The following is a 19,640-nucleotide window of genomic DNA, read 5'->3' as shown; positions in this document are numbered from 1 at the left end:
GCCGCTGGATGACAGGCGATCATCGCTCGCTCCCTGCTGTTGCCAGGCGGGGGCCTGCAGCGGGAGGGGCTCAGGGTCCATCCAACAGGCGACGGCTTCATCACCCGGTTGAACTTTGACCTTTTGTGCTCGGGGAGCTGCAGTTGTTAGAGAAAACTTTTGAATCGGAGAACATCCACGCCTCTGGCCTCGTGACACTCGCCGCGTGCGGCCCATTTAGGTGCCCGCACCTGTGTTCCAACCTTCCCGCCGATGTGCCGCATAGCTAACGAGGACCGGCGAGAGCGCCGCTGTCACCGAGGGTTCATTTCACAGGTCTCCGGGCTTCGGAGGCGAGAGGCGGCGCCCGCCAGGCTCTCATCTCGCCGTACAGAACGTTCCCGCGGAGGCGAGCTCAGAGCGGCCACGCTCCGAACAGAAGGTCACCGCACATCCCGTCCGTCCTCGCCTGTTCTCGTTTTCAGAAGTGTTGCACTTTTGCTCCCCCCGACCTCCAAGCGCGCCTTTTGTTCCGGCGTTAATCAGCTGTAGGGATCAGTTCACTGAGGCAGCGCTCAACATCATCACTGGGAATTCAACCCTCCTCACGCTAGCACACGCTAACACGCGCTAACACGCGCGCGGGTTTGTTTCCTTACAGTAAGTCGTCTCTTTTCCGTCTGCTCCTGCGGGGATAATTAGCCGTTTGTTTACGTGTCGTTCCCGCCTTTATCACAGGCAGGGCAGAGTTTCAGAAGTTTCTCGGCAGAACTTGGCTGCACTCCTCCTCCACGCATCGCCGCTAAAGTCATCTGAGCAGATAATCGGCAGGAAATAAAGCCCCCCCCCCGCGCGAGCCGAGGGAGCGCCACAAATGATAAGGAGAGCTGCTCCCGCTTAATATAAATGAGACGAATCGCCTCCAAACAACTGTGTTTGCCTTGCTCTCCTCCCTGGCCCCTGACTGGGTGAACTGTCTGCGTGCTGGTGGGACGTCTGCGTCCCGGCGCCCCCCCCCCCCCCCACACCCCCATCGCCATTATTGTCACTCCAAGGTGGGTTTTTCACTGCTTCATGAATCAATCCTGCCCAGGATCACCCAACCCAAACCCAATTATTCTATTAAGAGATGCAGTTTCAGAATAAAATACACACACACACACACTCTCTCTCTTTAAGCATTTGGCACACACACACACACACACACACACAGAGGCACTTCCCAGACCCCAGACTGAGCTGGTCCCTCATATTTGTGTTTGGAGAATCTCTCTCTTCCTCCATCCTCCTTTTTTCCTTTGTGTGTGTGTGTGTGTGTGTGTGTGTGTGCTCCTATCCACTGATCCAGTGTATAGGATATTGAACTTGGCAGTATGGAATTCAGTTAATTCCTCCAGCTAGTCCATGCTTGATTAAATAATCGCTGATTTAATGCAAGTGGGTGCATGTTTCAGTGGATAGGTGAGTGTGTGCCTACGTGCGCGTGTGTATAAACAGCGGGGCCGACTGACTCCGTAAGTGAATTAAATGTAATTTAATTTTGAAAGCCTCCTTTTTGAACGCATTCTAAACCTCAGGGCACCTGTGTCTGTATCTTTATCCTATCTCACATTCTTTCCCTCCAGACGACGGCGGAATGTGCACGTGTGGAATTCTCCTCCGTGGTGCAGAGCCCCAACCACTCATTTAGTGTTGGGAGTTGTCGTTTTGGTTGAATTGGGACGCTTGGAGGGTAATTGCATCCATATTTTCACGGGTGTATCTCTGCTGTGCAGAGTCACCTCGTAGCAGGAAGCTTCTGGGCTCTGGAGTGTCCATGTTCTCCACACGTAGGGATGGGTCCTCCAGGTTCTCCAGCATCCTTCCACAATCCAGAACCATGTTAACCTGGTTGAAGGAAGGCTCAAAGTCGTTTCCCTCCGTTCTCTTTAACACGTCTGTACATGTGTGGATATACAACATATATCATCATAGATCCTTACACACTCCTGAGGTGTCATCTGAAACGTAAAGTCTCCTGTTTTATTCGTCTGCAGTCCAACGTCCACGTACCAGCGATCCGGAAGTCTCTCAGTTTTTTCCCGCATGTACGGTAGCATGAAGTCGGGGGGGGGGAGTTTATGTTAAAGATGGTTCCACTCGCAAAACTATTTAGAAGTTCATTTTGCTTCAGTGGGCGCTTCTGCGTTCCATCCAGTTCTTAAAGATCTGGTTGGGAAGCAAAGCCGGCACGGGCGGAGAGGGAGTGTGTGTGTGTGTGAATGTATAGAAGTCCCAGCGGCTGTCTGAGCGCTGCATTATACGCGCTTTGATGCCACAGAAAAATGGACTTTTAATCCATTTTACTCAGAGTCACAGAAAGGTCGTTTGGAAACTTGCGCTACTCCACAGGAGTTTAGATCGGAGAGCCGGGCCGAGCATTTACCCCGGAACAACAATCGGCTGCCGCTGTGGCGCTACTCATGACCGTGCTAGAGCAGACCGGACCCTTCATCTGGGATCCTCAGGATCGCTCTGAGGCCGACTACATCTGCAAATACCGTCACTACATCCGCCCGTGTTTTGGATCAGCGCGTTCTGCCGTTTGACTCCATGTTTGAGGGCGATAAGTTGGAATCGGACCCACACAAACGCGTCTCGACGACACATTTAACCGCGGTTCTTCAGTGCGGAGCATAAAGGAGCAGCTGTGCACAGAATCTGCCTCGGAATCCTCTCCAAAGTTTATTTCCTGGCTTGATGAGGAGGCTCGATTCTTCTTTTGTTTGTTTGTTTTTGTTTTCCTGGAGCCTCTCCACCTGTCCAGCACGCAGGTGCAGGCGCGCGCATCCGTGTCAGGGGGCGTCGTCGGAGGCGCTAAATGAGCGGTATCTTTGCTTCCAGATAAATAGCCGTCATTACGACCCCCAGGCTCTAATTACCTGCGTCGCGCCTCTACGGGCCGAGGTGAGCGTGGTGGGGGGGCGGGGGGGGGCTCCGCCGATCCACCGCAAATAAACGCAGGGAAAAATTCGACCGTCGGCTGCTTTAAACGCCAGATATTTGAGCAACTTCACCCAACCAGATGATGATTGAAGAGGAAGGAAGAGATCACGAGCCAGATATCTAGAGTGTGTGTGTGTGTGTGTGTGTGTGTGTGTGTGAGAGAGAGAGATGAGGGGCAGCTGTGAGGCCATGTGTGAGTGATTTTGGGTGCTCGCAGGGAAACAGAGCTCCGATGACAGATGCGGCGGTCGGCTAGCGATGCCAGACGCACACACCACATCAATCAATCACCTGGCTTCATCTCCGCGCATGTGGCGACCGTATGGCGAGCGCAAGCACACACGCAGCGAGGACGGGAGCGCTCCGGCGTCGGACGTCAAACGGACGGAAACAAATGTAGCGCGAAGACGCTGAAATTAGCTCAGGTGTTTATTACCAGGAAACAGGAAGTTTTATCTAAGACCGGGGGGAGTTTTTCCAGCATCAATAATCTCGACCACGACGTTCCTTTCAACGAATCCGGGCGGATTGTTCCACACAAAATGAGGAACGTCTCTGCAAATGGGCGTTTACGAGCTGAAAACAGGAAGTGGCTGCATGGTCTTGTTAAAGTCAGAGGGAAGGTTGCAGCCGTGACCTCCCACAGCCCAAATGACCCGTTTAGCACGAGGACGGAGGCCCGCCATCCCGGGCCTGAGCGCTCAAAGGCTCTGCCTGTTTAGCTCGCTGCTAACATTCCATTTGCTTTTTGCCCTTTCTGTTACTGTTATAGTGCTGCTGGGTGTAAAATAACTGTGTCCCGTGGGATAAATAAAGAGATGCATCCATCCATCCTGCTAAACAGCCCTGAACACACACTCTACTGGTGTGTGTTGAACACACACTCTACTGGTGTGTGTTCATAGAGGAGGCAGCTAATTGTTCTGTGATCCTTAAAATCTGGAATAAGCTGGGTTTCCCCCCCGTAGCCGCCGGTGTGGGAACAGATCTGCAGCTCCCACCGCCGTCATGGAAATAAAAGGTTTAAAAATGTCACCAATTGAAGACTCAAGGGCCCTTTTTCACCACGTGGCGCCTCCTCTGCTCACCTCAACTGTGGAATCCAGCGCTTCAGATCTGCTGCCTCAAGGTCACCAGCGAACAGGAGCCGCGCTGAAGACGTACGGCTCAGATGCTCCATCAGGAGGTGGCGGCCGCCGCTAACAGTTCCTCCTTTGAGCATAATTAACTCTTTGTTCACGTAGGAGAAAAGAAACGACCAAGAAAACCCCGCGAGGTGTGACGTGGCTCCTGCCGTACATCGGAAACTGGTTCATTTAGCAAAGATGTTCTTGTTTAATCGATGGATTCGACGCTGCTGTTATTGATAATGAAGCAAAATTCTGAAATCCCCAGATAGGAGGAGGCAAACGGAGGAGAGAGAGTGGATGCAGCCAGACTTTAAGATGCAGAGAGAATAAAACGGTCGGGTGGGCAGATAGAGAGAAACAACAGATTTATGGCGGGGAAAGATGAGGTATGGTGCCCTCTCAGGGTCATAAAGGTGGTGAATGGGACCAGAGACTTAATGGGATGGAGAAACATTGTGATTGGCTCATTATTGTGATGGAGCACATTGCCACGACAATTGGCCTTTTCACCCCCAACCTGCAGCCGTCCTTACGCACTCTACTTTTCTATGCGCCACTGCTCTGTGAACTGAGGAGGTGTGTGTGTGTGTGCGTGTGTGTGTGTGTGAGAGTGCAGAAATGGGCATTTTCCAGTGAAAGTCACAGCCTTGAAGCACATCCTGCAGTTCGGATAAATACCGAATTAGCTAGCTCAGCTCGTCCGTATCTGTCAGAGCCATGTTGGAAACACACGGCCGTCAGTGTTTTCTACAGGATTTCCCATCAGGCACTTCATCCCTTTAAGCTGCTCAGTGTTTCCTGTCACTCTCGAAGCGTGCTAGCACGTCGTCCTCCTCTGAAATACTGACTCCCTGTTTCTCTCCGTCCGCAGCGGCGCAGAGGCAGCGGAGTCTTCTGCGCCAACTGCCTGACCACCAAGACGTCGCTGTGGAGAAAGAACGCTAACGGCGGCTACGTCTGCAACGCTTGTGGGTTATACCAAAAACTACATTCGGTGAGTGGAGACGCCTTCAGGTGCAGATACAATCAGGCCAAGCGAGGCAGGTTAGCTTCAGGAGCTAGCCTCCTATGTTCCGGGAGGACCTGCCCCTCTAAACGTTGTGTTCAGCTCATATACGAGACCTAAATCACAAAGGTGGGAAGAGAATTCTTCGTAAACTGTGGTGTTTTCTTTCAGCCTCAGGGCGAACTCGGCTGCTAATTATCATTCCCCCCGCCTGCCCGATTAGCATTAGCTTGCGAAGCCGCAGTTGAAAACCTCGCACATATCCACCGTGAGGGGAAAAGTAGTTCTGATCGGGGCGGGAGTTCCGGACCAGCAGCAGTCACACCGAGCCAGCTCGCTGGAGTGAGCAATATGACGGAATTAATCAAGTCTACCACCGCAGCCTGGGGAACCTATATGGAAATCTCAAATTTAATCACCGCATGAATTACAGATGAGATAAAGAACCAGCCTGGAATTGAGTTGACTTAATATTTAGCGCTCTCACTTGAGAGCCTTTTGTTTTTTCCTTGTTTGCCTCCAGCGGAGGAGAAGCACATTTCACACTCGAGTCCACCTGTTTACCAGGATGACCAGTGTTTAGCTTTCAGAACTCTCCCCTTGTTCATTCCACAGCATTAATAACGCCGTTCATAAAGGCGTCGTGTTCACTGATCCGGACACCTTCCAGTGGACCTCCCAGGTCCTGATGATGTCCTTGGTTCCACCCATTCGTCTCATCTTCTTCTCCCATCACCTCCCAGCAGCCCCTCTGCTCCCGACAGCCCCCTCGGTGCCACGCGTGTTTTATACCTCGTAATAAAAGTTTTATATGCCCGACACACATTATTGGAAAGGATAGCAGCTAGTAAAGCACTTCAGAGTGAGGGGAGGCCGGGAAGAGTTATGAATACGGCGGGGAGACGGAGGTGTGGACGTCGATAATGAATGAGGACACACGGGCAGATGGGGGCGAGGCATTGATTAGGGGCTGGAGGGGGGCAGGAATGTTCCATGGAATAAAAGTGAAATGAAGGTTGTTGATCTCTGAGAGGCCAATCAGCGAAGATCTGAGGCTAAAAATGGCAACGCCGGCTTATTTCAATAAATAACTGCTCTGGGCTTTCACGCTGAGCTGAGAAATACCACTGACTTTAGGTGCTGGTGCGCCCCCTTGTGGCCAGGGCAAAAACCTGCCGCCGCCTCCTGCTAACTCACGTCTGCTCTCTCTCCTGCCCCCTCCAGACACCCAGACCTCTGAACATCATCAAGCAGAACAACGGGGAACAAATCATCCGACGGCGGACCCGGAAACGCCTCAACCCGGATTCGCTGTCGGCGGAGACTCCGGCCTCCAAGCAGCGCGTCACCGGCGAGGAGCGGGTGAACGGGGAGGAGTCGGAGAGAACCTGCCCCTCGGTCAAGAACCAGCAGCCGTCCCCTCTCTCGCGCTCGCCCCGATCCACGCAGGCCTTCCTGGCCAATCAGACGCTGGAGATCCACCGGCGCATGCCTCCCCTGCTCCTCCCCTCACACGCCCCTTCCTCGCTGGTCGCCGAGGGAAACGGCGGCATCGTCGAGGGGACGATCGTATCAAAGGTGGAGGGGGGTAAAGGAGGAGGGGGGTCAGAGAGAGGCAGCCCCATCGAGAAGTACATGCGTCCGTCCAAACCCTCCAGTTATTCCCCCCCAGGTTCCCCCATTGAGAAGTACCAGTATCCTCTTTTCTCTTTGCCCCTCCCACTCACCCTCTCACCTGATCTCACGCCCGAGTCTGATTGGCTGAGATTCTGGACCAAGTACAAGATGGCAGCCGCCTCCGGAGTTCCTGCCGCCATCGGTAGCATTAGCAGCCCCGCTAGCGTTGGAAATAGCACTCATTACCTGGGCGCCATGGTGACGCCGGTGCGGCATCATCAGCAGAGTTACACGGTGCCGTACTGCACCTCGCCTTACTCGCCCCTCCCCCCTCCTCCGGCGCCGCTCCATTACCCTCCCCCGCTCCACTCCCAGACCTCCTCGTCCTCGTCCTCGCTGGAGAACGACGCGCCCCTGGACCTCGCCATACGTCAGAGGGAAGCGGGAGCGCCAAAAGTGTCAACAAACGGCGCGGAGAGGCGGCGGCAGGAGTCGCCGGCGACCGAGCGGCCGAGAGAGAGCTGGAAGGAAGAGAAGGAAGTGGAGGAGCGGGCGGAGGAAGCGGGAAGCTGGAACGAGGACGCCGGGAACCGCCAGACGCTCCGGCCGACGGCGACGGCGGACGCGGCCACGCAGGACGACCTCGCCAACCGTTGCGTCCACTGCGGGATCTACTTCCTGGATGAGGTCATGTACGCCCTACACATGAGTTGCCATGGCGAGCAGGGACCATACCAGTGCAGCTTTTGCCTGCACGTGTGCGCCGACCGCTACGACTTCACCACGCACATACAGAGGGGCTTACACAGGTACGCGGACAAGACGGCGCCGGCCGCGGCCCACGGGAGGGACGGCCCCCCGCCTGGAGACGGCGCCACGGCACCGCAGACCGCGACACCAGAGACGGGGGAGGACGGCGACCGGCGCGAGGCCTCGGCGGCGTCCCGTGACGACCAAGGAAGAGAAACAAGAGGCGGCGGCGCCAACGGCGAGAGGGAAGGGAGGCGCGAGACGCCGACGGGGGAGGAGTCGGTCTCAGACAGCGGCGCTGGTACGATTGAATCCACAGAGGTCTCAGCGGATCCCAGGAACTCAACGGAGAACTCCGAGGGTAACTAACGCCTCGGCGCCACGTTCTCCTGGACCAACGAGCGTCGCGTCTCCAGGATCCCGGCTCCCCACCAACGGAACATCCTCATGCTGGAGACGGCCCCGACCCTCCGGCGGCGGGGACCCGGCAGCCTGGCGCCCGGGTTAGAGCGGTCTCATTTAGGGTGGGATGGGGGGGGTCAGCACTTAAATACAGAACCCAGCTGCTTGTGCCATGGACGGTGGACCCCGGACCGGTCCACACCTTTCAGAACCTTCCCGGCCGTCTCTCCGCTGCGTCACCCGACCCAAAACCAAAACTCCCGACGCTCCGTGGCAGCGCCCCGACACAGACGGGCCTTTTCAGCGCCGCCCACCCGAGACACTGGGGGTTTAAATGTTTGGGACTATTTGTATTTTCTCTGCAATGCTGAAAACCAGTTCCAACTGGTCAAACCGGAGCGATCCCGGTCCCACGGGTTCTCTTCGTCCTTTTGGACAGAACCAAGTGACGTTGTTTTCTACCTTCCTCCGTGCCATGATGCTAGTATGTGCCTGGCTGCCTGCCTAATAGAACAAGTATGGATTAACCGGCTTAACGTTTATAGTAATAATGAGAATAATAATACTGGGAATGAGAATTCCGATGTTTACCGTAGTTTCAAACATCCGTTGGCTGCGTTTTCTTCTGCGTTGTTTAAGACGAGTGATGAGGACCTTTTGTTTTTCGGTACTATAAAAGTAGTTTTGGGTTGTTGTTTTTTGTTCTTTGTTTTCGGGGCGTCGGTGTTGCCATGGAGACGTGTTACATGGACGAACTGTCTAACAGCGCGTGGAGACAAAAATATGAAAAAGTCCGTCCCCGAAGCGAAAAAACACGGAAACTGATGAAGGTTTGTGCTCAGAATTTCAGTCCTCAGGGGTCACATGTGTTGCACACCCCCCCCCCGCCGCCTGGCTCCGCCCCCTGACCAGGCGGGAGTTCGGGTGGTTTCGGCACGTTCCGTGTCCGTGTCCTGTCATACGTCTCCAGCAGGGGGCGACGGTCTTAATGCAAAGCTTTTCCAGAAACGTGGGACGGTACTCCGGGGACCCGCCGGGTCTCCTTCCTTTGATGTTTTTCAGTGTTTTGTTGCCGCCATGTAGCCTGTTAGCATCCCCTGTTAGCATCCCCTGTTAGCATCCCGAGTGTTTGACTTGCTAAGAATCTACAGACAATAATGAAGAAGTGCGTCGCTGAGCGCTCCAACATTTAATATGCAAATCAGTGACCACACGTTTGACAACGCCGGCCTTCAAATTTGACTGCTCCCGCGGGTGGACGAGGAGCAGCGGAGAAGCGGTCGTGTTTATTTTTATAGAGAGATTGATTCTGCCGGCGTCAACGGGCCAAAAACAAACAGAAGGAGGACGACTCAAGAGTTATTTTTCTATTTTTGTCCAAAACTCCACTCAGTGCCTGATTTCACCGGCGAGGTTCCTCTGGACGGAGTGATTGTGTCCAACCTGTTGGGTCTTGTAGGGACGATGGACACAGACAGAACCCAGACCCACGCGTTGCTACGCTAACCAGTGTCAACCTTATTTTGTGTTGTTTTTTTTTTGCATGTACACGTGCCTCAAACTTTTGTATAAATATTTAATATCGTGGAGATGTTCTCTGCTGCGCCTGGCGTTCCGTTTGCTGTCAGGTCACCATAAGTGCCATATCACGGGAGCGGCGTTGCGGTTCACACGAAGGAGTCTTGCTAGCAGCCTTTAGCATTTGTTTGTTTGTTTGTTTAATCGGTAAGGGAAAACAAAACCTGTCAGATGTACTTGCTTCATGCCTTTATGTGGGTCTCCTCTGTGCTAATGGAGAGAACATTGAACGCATCACGGCTGCCTATGGGAGCCTTCACGGACGCGTCCTCGTCCCGGCTTTGCGTTTGTGTCCAATGCTAATTGTGTGGACGGGCTCCGATTGTGTCTCTCAGTTGTCCCGCTTTCAGCCTGTAGCCACGTAGCCCCCGACCCTCGCCACCCTCGCCAGCGCGCTCGCCGTGCCTGTACACGTTTAAAAACACTACGAAACTCTCCGGAATTATTAGCGTCATTCAGAAACGGACACCTCGTGACAATCACCGCTGCAACACAAAAGCCGAACAAAGAAAGATGGTCCCGCTCGGACTTCTGGGTACTTCCCCGTTTCCATGTTGCGCTCGTCAAATGAAGGATAACGACGTGGATGAGATGGAGGTGACCGGCTGGCTCCACCGTAATGCCGACGCACGACTGACAAAACCAGTTCTAAAAAATAAAAGCCTCTGGGGGGGGAAGGGGGGGCGTTTACATTCTCTGATGTAGCAAAAAAAAGGGACTGAGGGACAGGAAGACGGTGCCTTTGGGGCAGAAGGAGGGCCACCCCCCGTTTAATCCTCCCTCTGACACCCCCCAACCCTCAGCTCCTGTCTTCCACAGCCACCCGTCCTTTGTCGGGGGGGGGGGGGGGGGTTCCTGCCTGTAGGACTGTGGCTCCGCCCTCTTCTAAATAGGAGTCTGTTTGTTTGCCTGTTTACATTGAAGCGCCTCCTGCGTGTCCGTGGGGCGCCTGCACTCCATTTGTTGAGTTCTCTTGCCAAGGAAGGGACGACACACACCAGCGATGGTACGGATCCAGCACACATTATGGGATGTGCTAACTCTGGGAGGTGGGGAGTGGAAGGCCAGTCTTCGTGGTCAGACGCATCAGTTCTGGACTCTTTATCGATACATTTTAGGTTTTGTTTGGTCTCAGTTGAAAGGCTTTTATAGAACCTTTTTTTTTAGGGTTTTCCTCATGTTGTATTTTATTCTGCTACCTTTCTATACGTTATTGTTTGTAGGTTTGTTTCATGCAAAAAAAAAAATCTATATATATATATTTCAACGACATATTTTGACAGCCAAGAAAAAAGTTTGTTACACAGCTAAACTTGAAGAAAAATGTCGAGGATGACAAGCGATAATAATTAATAAAAGTAATAACAAACCAGTAATTGATGGATCCTGGTGTTCCTTTTGTATTTTTAATTGTGCAAATGAGAGAATTAGCGGCTTGGGCGAAACACTCACACCTTCTATAGGCTACCAATTACTTCCCCAAGTTCTCCCCAGCTGTGCATCTATATATACGCTACGTGATACGGAACGTGCACGTTTCCGTACTTTCTCAGACTTGGACGGCTGCTACTACCCATCGCTGTTCAGTCTTTGTGCGAACAGGAAGGACATTTTCCACTTTCCTGCATTAACCACACCCCCTCCTGACTCCTCCCATTTCTGAGCGATCCCGCGACGGTTCTCCATGCGAGAAAAAAAAAGTTTCTCCTGGATAAAATGTCGAGAATAAGCTGCCAAACAAGGAACACAAGGTAAAACTAGCCGTCCAGTTCGTCCTCGTCCATCTGGCTACAGCAGATTGGCGTCATTTGGCGGATCTGTACGTTTCCCTAACACAAAGTTCCAACAGTAACTGACCTTTTGTTCTACAGATTGTCTGGCTGGGTTAGCTCTGGACATTGAGCGATAAAAGGCCATTTTGTCTGTGCGACCCCTTCGACCTTTCCTTAAAGACCACGCCAAGGCTCCGCTCTGAGTCTGGCCGCTCGGGGCGACCGCCCTCTTCACCTGAAGCGACAACTTCCTACCTGAGACGAAAGACCTGCTCTGCTCTCTGTGGTGTGGCGTCTCTAAATACTCAGGTTAGCGCGAATATGAAGGTAGCCTAGCGCTCCGCGACGCCGGTTTACCGCCACAGCACCTCATTACCTCAACTCCTGGTGGCAGAGTTGAGAGCGCCGGCTCACCACAGGCTCATTTCTCTGCACAACAAACCATGCAGAAATCATTATGAGAGCATATTTTAACCGCCCCATAACCCTCCTCTGGGTGCAAACTTTGACGAACTTAATCAGCGTGGCGGCGCTAGCTGTCGCAAAACAAAGGCTCCTAATCGCTAACCTATATCACGTTTAGCATGATCAGGTTATCTTTGCGTTTATAATCTGAATATTGATTTGGAGTGATTCTATTATCTCAATAGCCTGCAGTGAAATTGGGAGAGAGAGAGAGAGTGTGTGTGTGTGTGTGTGTGGACTAGAATAGCAAACAGCCCGGCGTCTACTGGAGAGGTCAACACAGGCGGTTGCAGCTGCACATAATTATGAAGCTGTTCAAGGCAAAAGAGCAAAAATAAAACAATCAGGAATGAGGGACCCACTTCCTGCGTTCACCCCCCCAACGCGGCTGCGCTCATGTTCTCCTGCTCCGCCTCTTAACACCGTCCCCGTGTGCCGCCGCCCCGCCGCCTGTTTAAACATCGTCTGTATTTATCGCAGTTTCATTATTATGGATGAATTCTCCGACGGTGTTGACAAAGGCTTTGACTCCGAGTGTGTGTGTGTGTGTGTGTGTGTTTTTGTGTGTGTCCAGAAAGAAATTCTGCAGGGCTGTAGAAGGCTAGCCAACAAGCTGCCAAAGCTAAATGTCATGTAATTCACGCCGATCCCGATTTGACGCGAGCCCGAGAAGTGTAAGCAGGAAGATCTTCTACCCGTACGGCACCGTCTCATCCGGAAGCACCGTCTCATCCTGAAGCACCGTCTCATCCTGAAGCACCGTCTCATCCGGAAGCACCGTCTCATCCGGAAGCACCGTCTCATCCGGAAGCACCGTCTCATCCGGAAGCATCGTCTCATCCGGAAGCATCGTCTCATCCGGAAGCACCGTCTCAGGAAAAAATGGAGGTCAAAACACAAACTGCACAAATGTGCAGGAATTTTCCAGGTGAATAAACTTCCGGGCGTCTTGGAGGCCAAAGCACCTGTTGGAGGGTCCAGACTTGGCTGAAGGTTCAGGGTCGACATTTAGATATGACTGGTGGTGTGTGTGTGTGTGTGTGTGTGGGGGGGGCTCTGGTGGTTCCTGGTGTTAAAGTGCTGCATTGGATGTAAGGAGTTGTTACGCTATGACCTTTGACCTCTTGAGATAGAGAGTTGCCGACCACCTGCATCACCAGATCCAGGGAGAGTTGTAGGGTTGGGAACAGGAAGTCCTCACAAAGATAGCACAGCCATGAAATGAAGCAGTGACCACTATTTCAGCAGAGGAGTGATGCCTCCTCCCCCTCCTCTTCCTCCTCCTCTCCCCCCTCTCCTTCCTCTCTTTCCTCTCACTCTCCTCCCTCTTCTTCCTCCTCTCACTCTCCCTCCCCCCTCTCCCTCCCCTCCCCCATCTCACTCTTTTTCCCTCCTCTCCTTCCTCTCCCTCCTCTTCCTCTCTCTTCCTCCTCTCCCTCCTCTCACTCTCCCTCCCCCCTCTCCCTCCCCTCCCTCCTCTCCCCCTCTTCCTCTCTCTTCCTCCTCTCCTCTCCCCCCTCTCTCCTCCTCTCCCTCTCTCCCTCCCCTCCCCCCTCTCCCTCCTCTCCTTCCTCTCCCTCCTCCCTCCTCTCCCCCTCTTCCTCCTCTCCCCCTCTCCCTCCCTCCTCTCCCCCCTCTTCTCCTCTCCCTCCTCTCCCTCCTCTCCCCCTCTTCCTCCTCTCCCCCTCTCCCCCTCTTCCTCCCCTCCCTCCTCTCCCTCCCTCCTCTCCCCCTCTTCCTCCCCTCCCCTCCCTCCTCTCCCCCTCTCCCTCCTCTTCCTCCTCTCCTCCCCTCCCCCCTCTCCCCCTCCCTCCTCTCCCCCTCTTCCTCCCCTCCCTCCTCTCCCTCCTCTCCCTCCTCCTCCCCCCTCTCCCTCCCCTCCTCTCCCTCCTCCTCCCCCCTCTCCCCCCTCTCCCTCCTCTCCCTCCTCTCCCCCCTCTCCCTCCCCCCTCTCCCCCTCTCCCTCCTCTCCTCCCCTCCCCCCTCTCCCTCCCCTCCCCCCCACCCTTCTACATGCTGTTTCTGATCGATCTGCCTCAGTTGTCTGTAACAGTGACTGTTTTTGCCCCCTGACTCTTTATCTCAGGTGTTTCTTTTCTCTTCAGACTCAGTTTCTGCTCGATATTAAACTTTAATAGAGTTCTTGCTCATCTGTATGGGGAGTGTTTGGCTCTTCTGGGAGGCTGCCCCCCCCCCCCCCCCCCCCCCCCCCCCCCCCCCCCCCCTCTTTCAGCTGCTGCATATCATGAATCTTCAGATTGTTTCTCGTGACTGTGAGGCGCTAACAACGCTAACGCAACATCGATGACGCCGGCCACTGGTCTCCCTGGGAAACGCCCTCGGAGGGATGGAATTCCATTAAAGTTGCTCAGAAAACAGTTGCAGCTCGGGATTCTTGTCAACCTGCAACGCTTGATCTCGATTTTGAAGCAGAATCCTCGTTGCTCTTGGTGCACGTGCTCAATATTGACTAAACGCTACGTTAAACGATGAAATGTTCGGCGTAGCATTAAACACCGTTGTTGACGTCCTACGTCAAAAGGCTAAAAAGGCTACTTTGGTCTGTTTGCAAACTTTTCTCACACAGAGCTGCAGAAAAGTGAGCTAAATAAATGGATTCAAATGCCCTAAAACATCTCATGTATCATTGAAGCAGAAGTAAGGAGCACGCTAACGCCACGGCGCAACGGAATGAATAAATGAGAAGCTAACTTGGAGGCAGCTGCGAACAAAAATGGATGAGGAAAAGCACCTTTCACGTATGTGTGCGCGCGTTATTATCGTTGATCTTTGAAAACACCGTAGCCGTGTTTGGCTCCAGATAACGACATAAACCAGCCGATGCTCAGCGTGGTGCTGCTAGCGCGCTGTGAGACCCCCATGGATCCTGCAGTGATCGACGCGCCAGCTGATTCAATCTCTTCAGCCTCGTATCGGCACCGAGCCAATGGCGGTTTTACTCTCTTAATCAACTCACTAATTTCCTTAATGAATAGCTGGTATACATTCCATAGTAGCTTTAGGTGACTGATTTCACCCCGCCTCCCAACATATCCACCCCCCCTGGTGGCTCACTCTATTGACTCTATCAACTCTATTGACTCACTGCCCCACCCCCCCCCCCCGAGTCAGGAATATGAAGACTATCAAAGATAATCCCCATTAATAACTCAATTTTTTTATTTTTTTTATTTTTTTTATTTACTCCATCAGGAAGTGAAATTGCACCTTTGGCCCCCAAATGCCCCCAACAGGAGGTTCTGGTGCGGACGGATCTTCTCTGGGTTTATTAAAGGTTTCCTCCTGAGTTCAATCTGACAGGAGAGCAAACATGAACAAGCAACAGCGATACTGGACCGTGGCATTAACCCTCGATGAACCAGAAGCTCACCGTATCTACGGCAACCACAGTGGCCACAGAACTACTGCATGGCGGCTGGAGAGAAACTGGCACAGGTGTTGCTGACTGGATTGTGTTGATCACATCAGCTCGGCGGCTGCTGACATGCTAACAGAGATGCCCAGTAGCAGGAATCTACGTGGAGCTCAGATGTTCTCATGGGTCTCCAGGTTCTTCAGCACTGGAGACCCTATATGTCAGAGTCCTGGTGAGCGTTCTAGAGACCTGAAGGTTTGCTATTTAAAGGGGCTGCGACCCGCCTGCTGATCCAACTTCCTCCAAAAACCACTTTGCAGCACAGCTCCTCTGCATTGGGTGTCTGAGGGAATCAGTGTCACTCCTCCTGCCAGGGACGCTGCTCCGTACCTGAGGTTATTCCCTGCTCAGCCCTCCGGAGCACAGCCGAGCGGCCAAATATAACTTATGCCAGCTGAAACCAGAGTCTGACTGGAGCGGACCTGACAGGGTTGGTATTCTGGAAAATGGGAGCCTTACCTGGACGCATAACAGAACACAGTCCAGATATGCTCGACAAAACGCAGGCGAGGTAAAATACCCACGCTGCACTGCTCCGCTGCAGAGGATCCAGAGACGGAACCTGCGGAGCCGCCGCCGTCGTTTCCCTTCATTCAGCTGCATCTTCTGCTGGCCCAGACGGAGCGGCACAGTCTCCGTGTTCTGCTGCACACGAACTCTGAGTGAGGAGTGAGGAGCCTGTGGGAACCTGAGAGAACCTGAGAGAACCTGAGGGAACCTGAAGGAACCTGAGAGAACCTGAGGGAACCTGAGAGAACCTGAGGGAACCTGAGAGAACCTGAGGAACCTGAAGGAACCCGAGGGAACATGAGAGAGCCTGAGGGAACCTGAGAGAACCTGAGGAAACCTGAAGGAACCTGAGGGAACCTGAGAGAACTGAGGAAACCTGAAGGAACCTGAGGGAACCTGAGAGAACTGAGGAAACCTGAAGGAACCTGAGAGAACCTGAGGGAACCTGAAGGAACCCGAGGGAACATGAGAGAGCCTGAGGGAACCTGAGAGAACCTGAGGAAACCTGAAGGAACCTGAGAGAACCTGAGGAACCTGAGAGAACTGAGGGAACCTGAAGGAACCTGAGAGAAACTGAGGGAACCTGAAGGAACCTGAGAGAAACTGAGGGAACCTGAGAGAACATGAGAGACCCTGAGGGAACCTGAGGGAACCTGTCTCGTCCACAGTGTTTACAGAGGTCAACAGCACCTGCCAATCACACCAGTTATCAGGCGTCTTCTACTGGATTCGATCCACTCAAATATGCGCGTGAAGGTAAGAAAGGATCGTTTCCACACCAGGAGGAAGCAGGACGGCGTCGTCTTCAATCGGACGGGCGAGATGAGGATGTTCCATTATTTACCTGCTGCTGTAGTGTCGGGGGGGGGGGCAGTGGCAGGAGGATGGACCTCCCCTCACGTCATCATCCATTATTCAGAGCAGCTTCTGGTCAAGCCGTCTGCAGGTGTTAGCGTTAGCTGCTAGCTCTGCTGGTGAGATGACAGAGTTCCCCTGGTTCTTCCCCCAGAGAGAACCAGAGAGAACATTAACTACCGTAGCCTCCACTGTGACCAAAGCTACTCAAATATCATGTTTTATTTATTTTGGGGGGTTGGTGGAACAGATTAGTGAGGCGTTCGGGCGTAGCAACAAGATGACTAGATGACTAACAGAGCTACGGGATCAATTCCAGGACTATCAGTGTCAATACGTCAGATGATTGATCACTGATGGCTAACTCCTGTCAGGGTCATCATTAGCTTAGCACTGGGAAACAGAGTATATAAGAGGATATTCATCAAAGTTAGACATTTCTAACAACTCTCTTCACTGGACAGGTTAATAACACTTTACTCAGGCACATTATGAGAAGAAGGGGACATAAAAATGATTAAAACCGGACATTTTTGAGCAGAACCAGAGCCGGGAAGCAGCTGCAGAGCATTACGAGCTGCTGTTAAAAACACTGAGGAACGTGAACAGAACATTTTGGTTTGTGCCGATGATCGGTGACACCTGGCAGATTAGCCTGTTAGCCTGGGAACCACGGCTGTGTTTGGCTGCTGTCTGCGGCGCCTCTCCTACAGTTAGCATCGCATCCATAGCTACCGTTCTCAGGCTGTCCCCCCCCTTCTTCCCGAAGGCCCAATCAAGCCCAGTAAGCTTTTCAGAGAGGCGCAGAGAGGGAGAATTTGCAATTGAAAGGGAACGCTTAAGTGATGATAGCGGATGAGAAGAGGAGGAGAGACATTTGGGAAGGGAAGAGCAGGGAAAGAGGAGGTGAGGTGAAAGATGGAGAGAGACGAAGGAGGAGCATGACGGAGAAAAGGGAAAAATAGAAATTAGGAAGCAGCGACGTGAACTAGAGCGGTCCCAGCACTGAAGGTGTTTTAGAGCGCCGAGATGGGGGGGGGCAATGCATCAGCGGGAGTGAAGAGTGAATAAAGGAAACAGAGAGGGAGCGGCGGGAATGATAACGAGCCATGAGGAATGGGGGGGCATTAGGAAGGAGCCAGGGGGAGATAGAGGAGTGACGGATGGAGGAAGTCGGCTCAAAAGGAAACAGGAGGGTGAAGAGTGAGGACAAGATGACAGAGCAGATATACCAGTGGACCCCCCCCCCCCCCCCCCCCCGTCCTCTTTTCTAATTCTCTAATAATTTTTCGATCCCATTCGCTTCCTCCTCCAACAACTTTTTCTCACCTGCTGACAGCCTCATTTTTTCCTAATCTCCACACGCCGACTGCTTAATTCATATTTCCGAAGGGCTCGCTTCATTTTTCCCACTGGGGCGTCCCCAGAAAGATGGCAGTTTCTGGACCAACTCCTCCTCCGACGGCGATGAAGGAACCGAGCACGTGGGCGACCGGAGGCCACGGCGCCACCAGCGAATCCTGAAGAAAGGGTCCACAAACGCCACAACAGTCTGCTCAAACACAGCCTTAAGTGGTGAGGCGTTCGGGTACGCTCGGATTTTTGACAAGCCAAATCAAAGACAGAATAAAGAATCACTTCTTTTTTGCCTATTTTGCAGATAAACTGGACCAAATCGTCGTTTGCTTCCAATGTAGAACTTCAATGGCAGCAGGGATTAAATTGGACTATTCTGAGACACGGAGTAAACAATCCCAACAAGCACCAAATGTGCGCTTCATCGGTGTCCAACACTGCGGAACACTGGCAGCCAACGCTCCTTCGTCATGGGAACAGTTTGACTCTTCGCTCGTACTAGGAGATCTGATCGCGTCCAGAAGCGCCAATGTTGACTCTGCAAATAAAGGAGAAAAAAGGCAGCGGAGCGGCAGCATCCGTCCAGCTCCGTGTTTACTCCGTGTTTACTCCGTGTTTACTCCGTGTGAGCTGTCTGAGTTCTTCCATGAACAGACGATTCCCTTTTATGTGTTCGAGATTTCAAAACCGACACTAAAAAACAATCAACAATATCCCATTTAAGGCAACAGTTCCCATCCCAAATGTTTATCCTGAATTGTTTTCTATTCGGGGTCATGCACAGACGTGCACGTGCACCAGCACGTGTGCACGGTGCACAAGAGGAACCAGCTTTTCTCTCCCATTTGACCCCAGAATCATTAAATCCAATTCTGCACGAACGCCTCCGTCGACGCCCTCGGAGAAATGCTAACGTGCGGTTAGCATGCTTTCCATTCAAATTTGCAATTCAAGCATTAAATAATAATAAATGGTAATTAAACGAGAGATTGAATTCGCGGCAGGATAAAAGTTTTCCGTGTTTTTGAACCGTCAACCTCCGGAGAGCCTCCTGTGGCGGAAAAGTTGTTTTGGAGAAAAGTTTTGGAACTGCTATTTCAGTCTCTCCTGGAACAATCAGCCCTCTTTAAAAATAGATGGCGGAGAGCGCCCGTCTGGGGTGGGAGAAGGAAAAGGAAAGAAAAAGGCCAAAGAAAGAGCGCGGCGGGACGGGGGGGGAGGAGTTCGGGACAGGTGAGGCGTGAAAACCAGAATAAGAGTTAGGAAACGTGAGGAAGGGGAGTTTTAAAAGAAGAAGAAGACAATTAGTCCCACCTGCAGACGCCCTGGGTCCATTTGGAGAAACAGCCCAGTTTGGTTCAGTCGGAGCGGCCGGGCTGGTCCCGCTGAAGGCCCTTACGTGGTTGTTATTGGGCTCTGCAGCATGGCGGCCAGCCGTCTCCGTGGAAACACAGCAGAAATGCTCCAGGACGCCACGAGGGCTCGACCAAAAGTGTCCCTCCAGCTAATTTAACCCCTGGACGACCAGTTTCACTGAACTACTGAGCTCTGTCCCCCAGCTGATGATGATTTAAAGGTCTTCAAAGATCTTTTAAACAGGCCGGGGGAGGGGACTGGAGGTGAACCCAAGGGGCCAGACTGAGATGGTCTGGACATGTCCTGAGGTTGGACATAGGTCAGTAGAAGGATGCTGGGATGGAACTGGCAGATGGGAGGCCTGAGGAGGACCAGAGAGGAGATTTATGGACAAAGGACAGCCGTGAAGTTGGTTTGAGAGGGGAGGATCGGGGGGGGGGATC

General features: G+C 52.8%; 1 protein-coding gene and 1 long non-coding RNA gene across 9 annotated transcripts in view; both read left to right on the top strand.

Moving 5' to 3' along the window:
- The window catches only part of trps1 (trichorhinophalangeal syndrome I), a 65,980-nt gene extending 55,157 nt beyond the window's left edge, over positions 1–10,823 (top strand). For all 8 annotated transcript variants that reach the window (XM_057020340.1, XM_057020334.1, XM_057020336.1 and 5 more), the window contains 2 exons: positions 4,966–5,088; positions 6,325–10,823. In XM_057020340.1, the coding sequence (XP_056876320.1) occupies positions 4,966–5,088; positions 6,325–7,836 (1,635 nt within the window). In that variant the 3' untranslated portion in view covers positions 7,837–10,823. The remainder of the gene's footprint in view (positions 1–4,965; positions 5,089–6,324) is intronic.
- Positions 10,824–17,302: 6,479 nt separating this feature from the next.
- LOC130518232 (uncharacterized) lies at positions 17,303–18,852 on the top strand. Its single transcript, XR_008947967.1, has 2 exons — positions 17,303–18,073; positions 18,146–18,852. It is a non-coding gene; the product is annotated as an uncharacterized LOC130518232 (long non-coding RNA).
- The last annotated feature ends 788 nt before the right edge of the window (positions 18,853–19,640 follow it).

Source organism: Takifugu flavidus, chromosome 21, assembly GCF_003711565.1.
Source record: "Takifugu flavidus isolate HTHZ2018 chromosome 21, ASM371156v2, whole genome shotgun sequence".
Lineage (NCBI taxonomy): Eukaryota > Metazoa > Chordata > Actinopteri > Tetraodontiformes > Tetraodontidae > Takifugu > Takifugu flavidus.
This window is presented reverse-complemented; position numbering and strand designations above follow the sequence as displayed.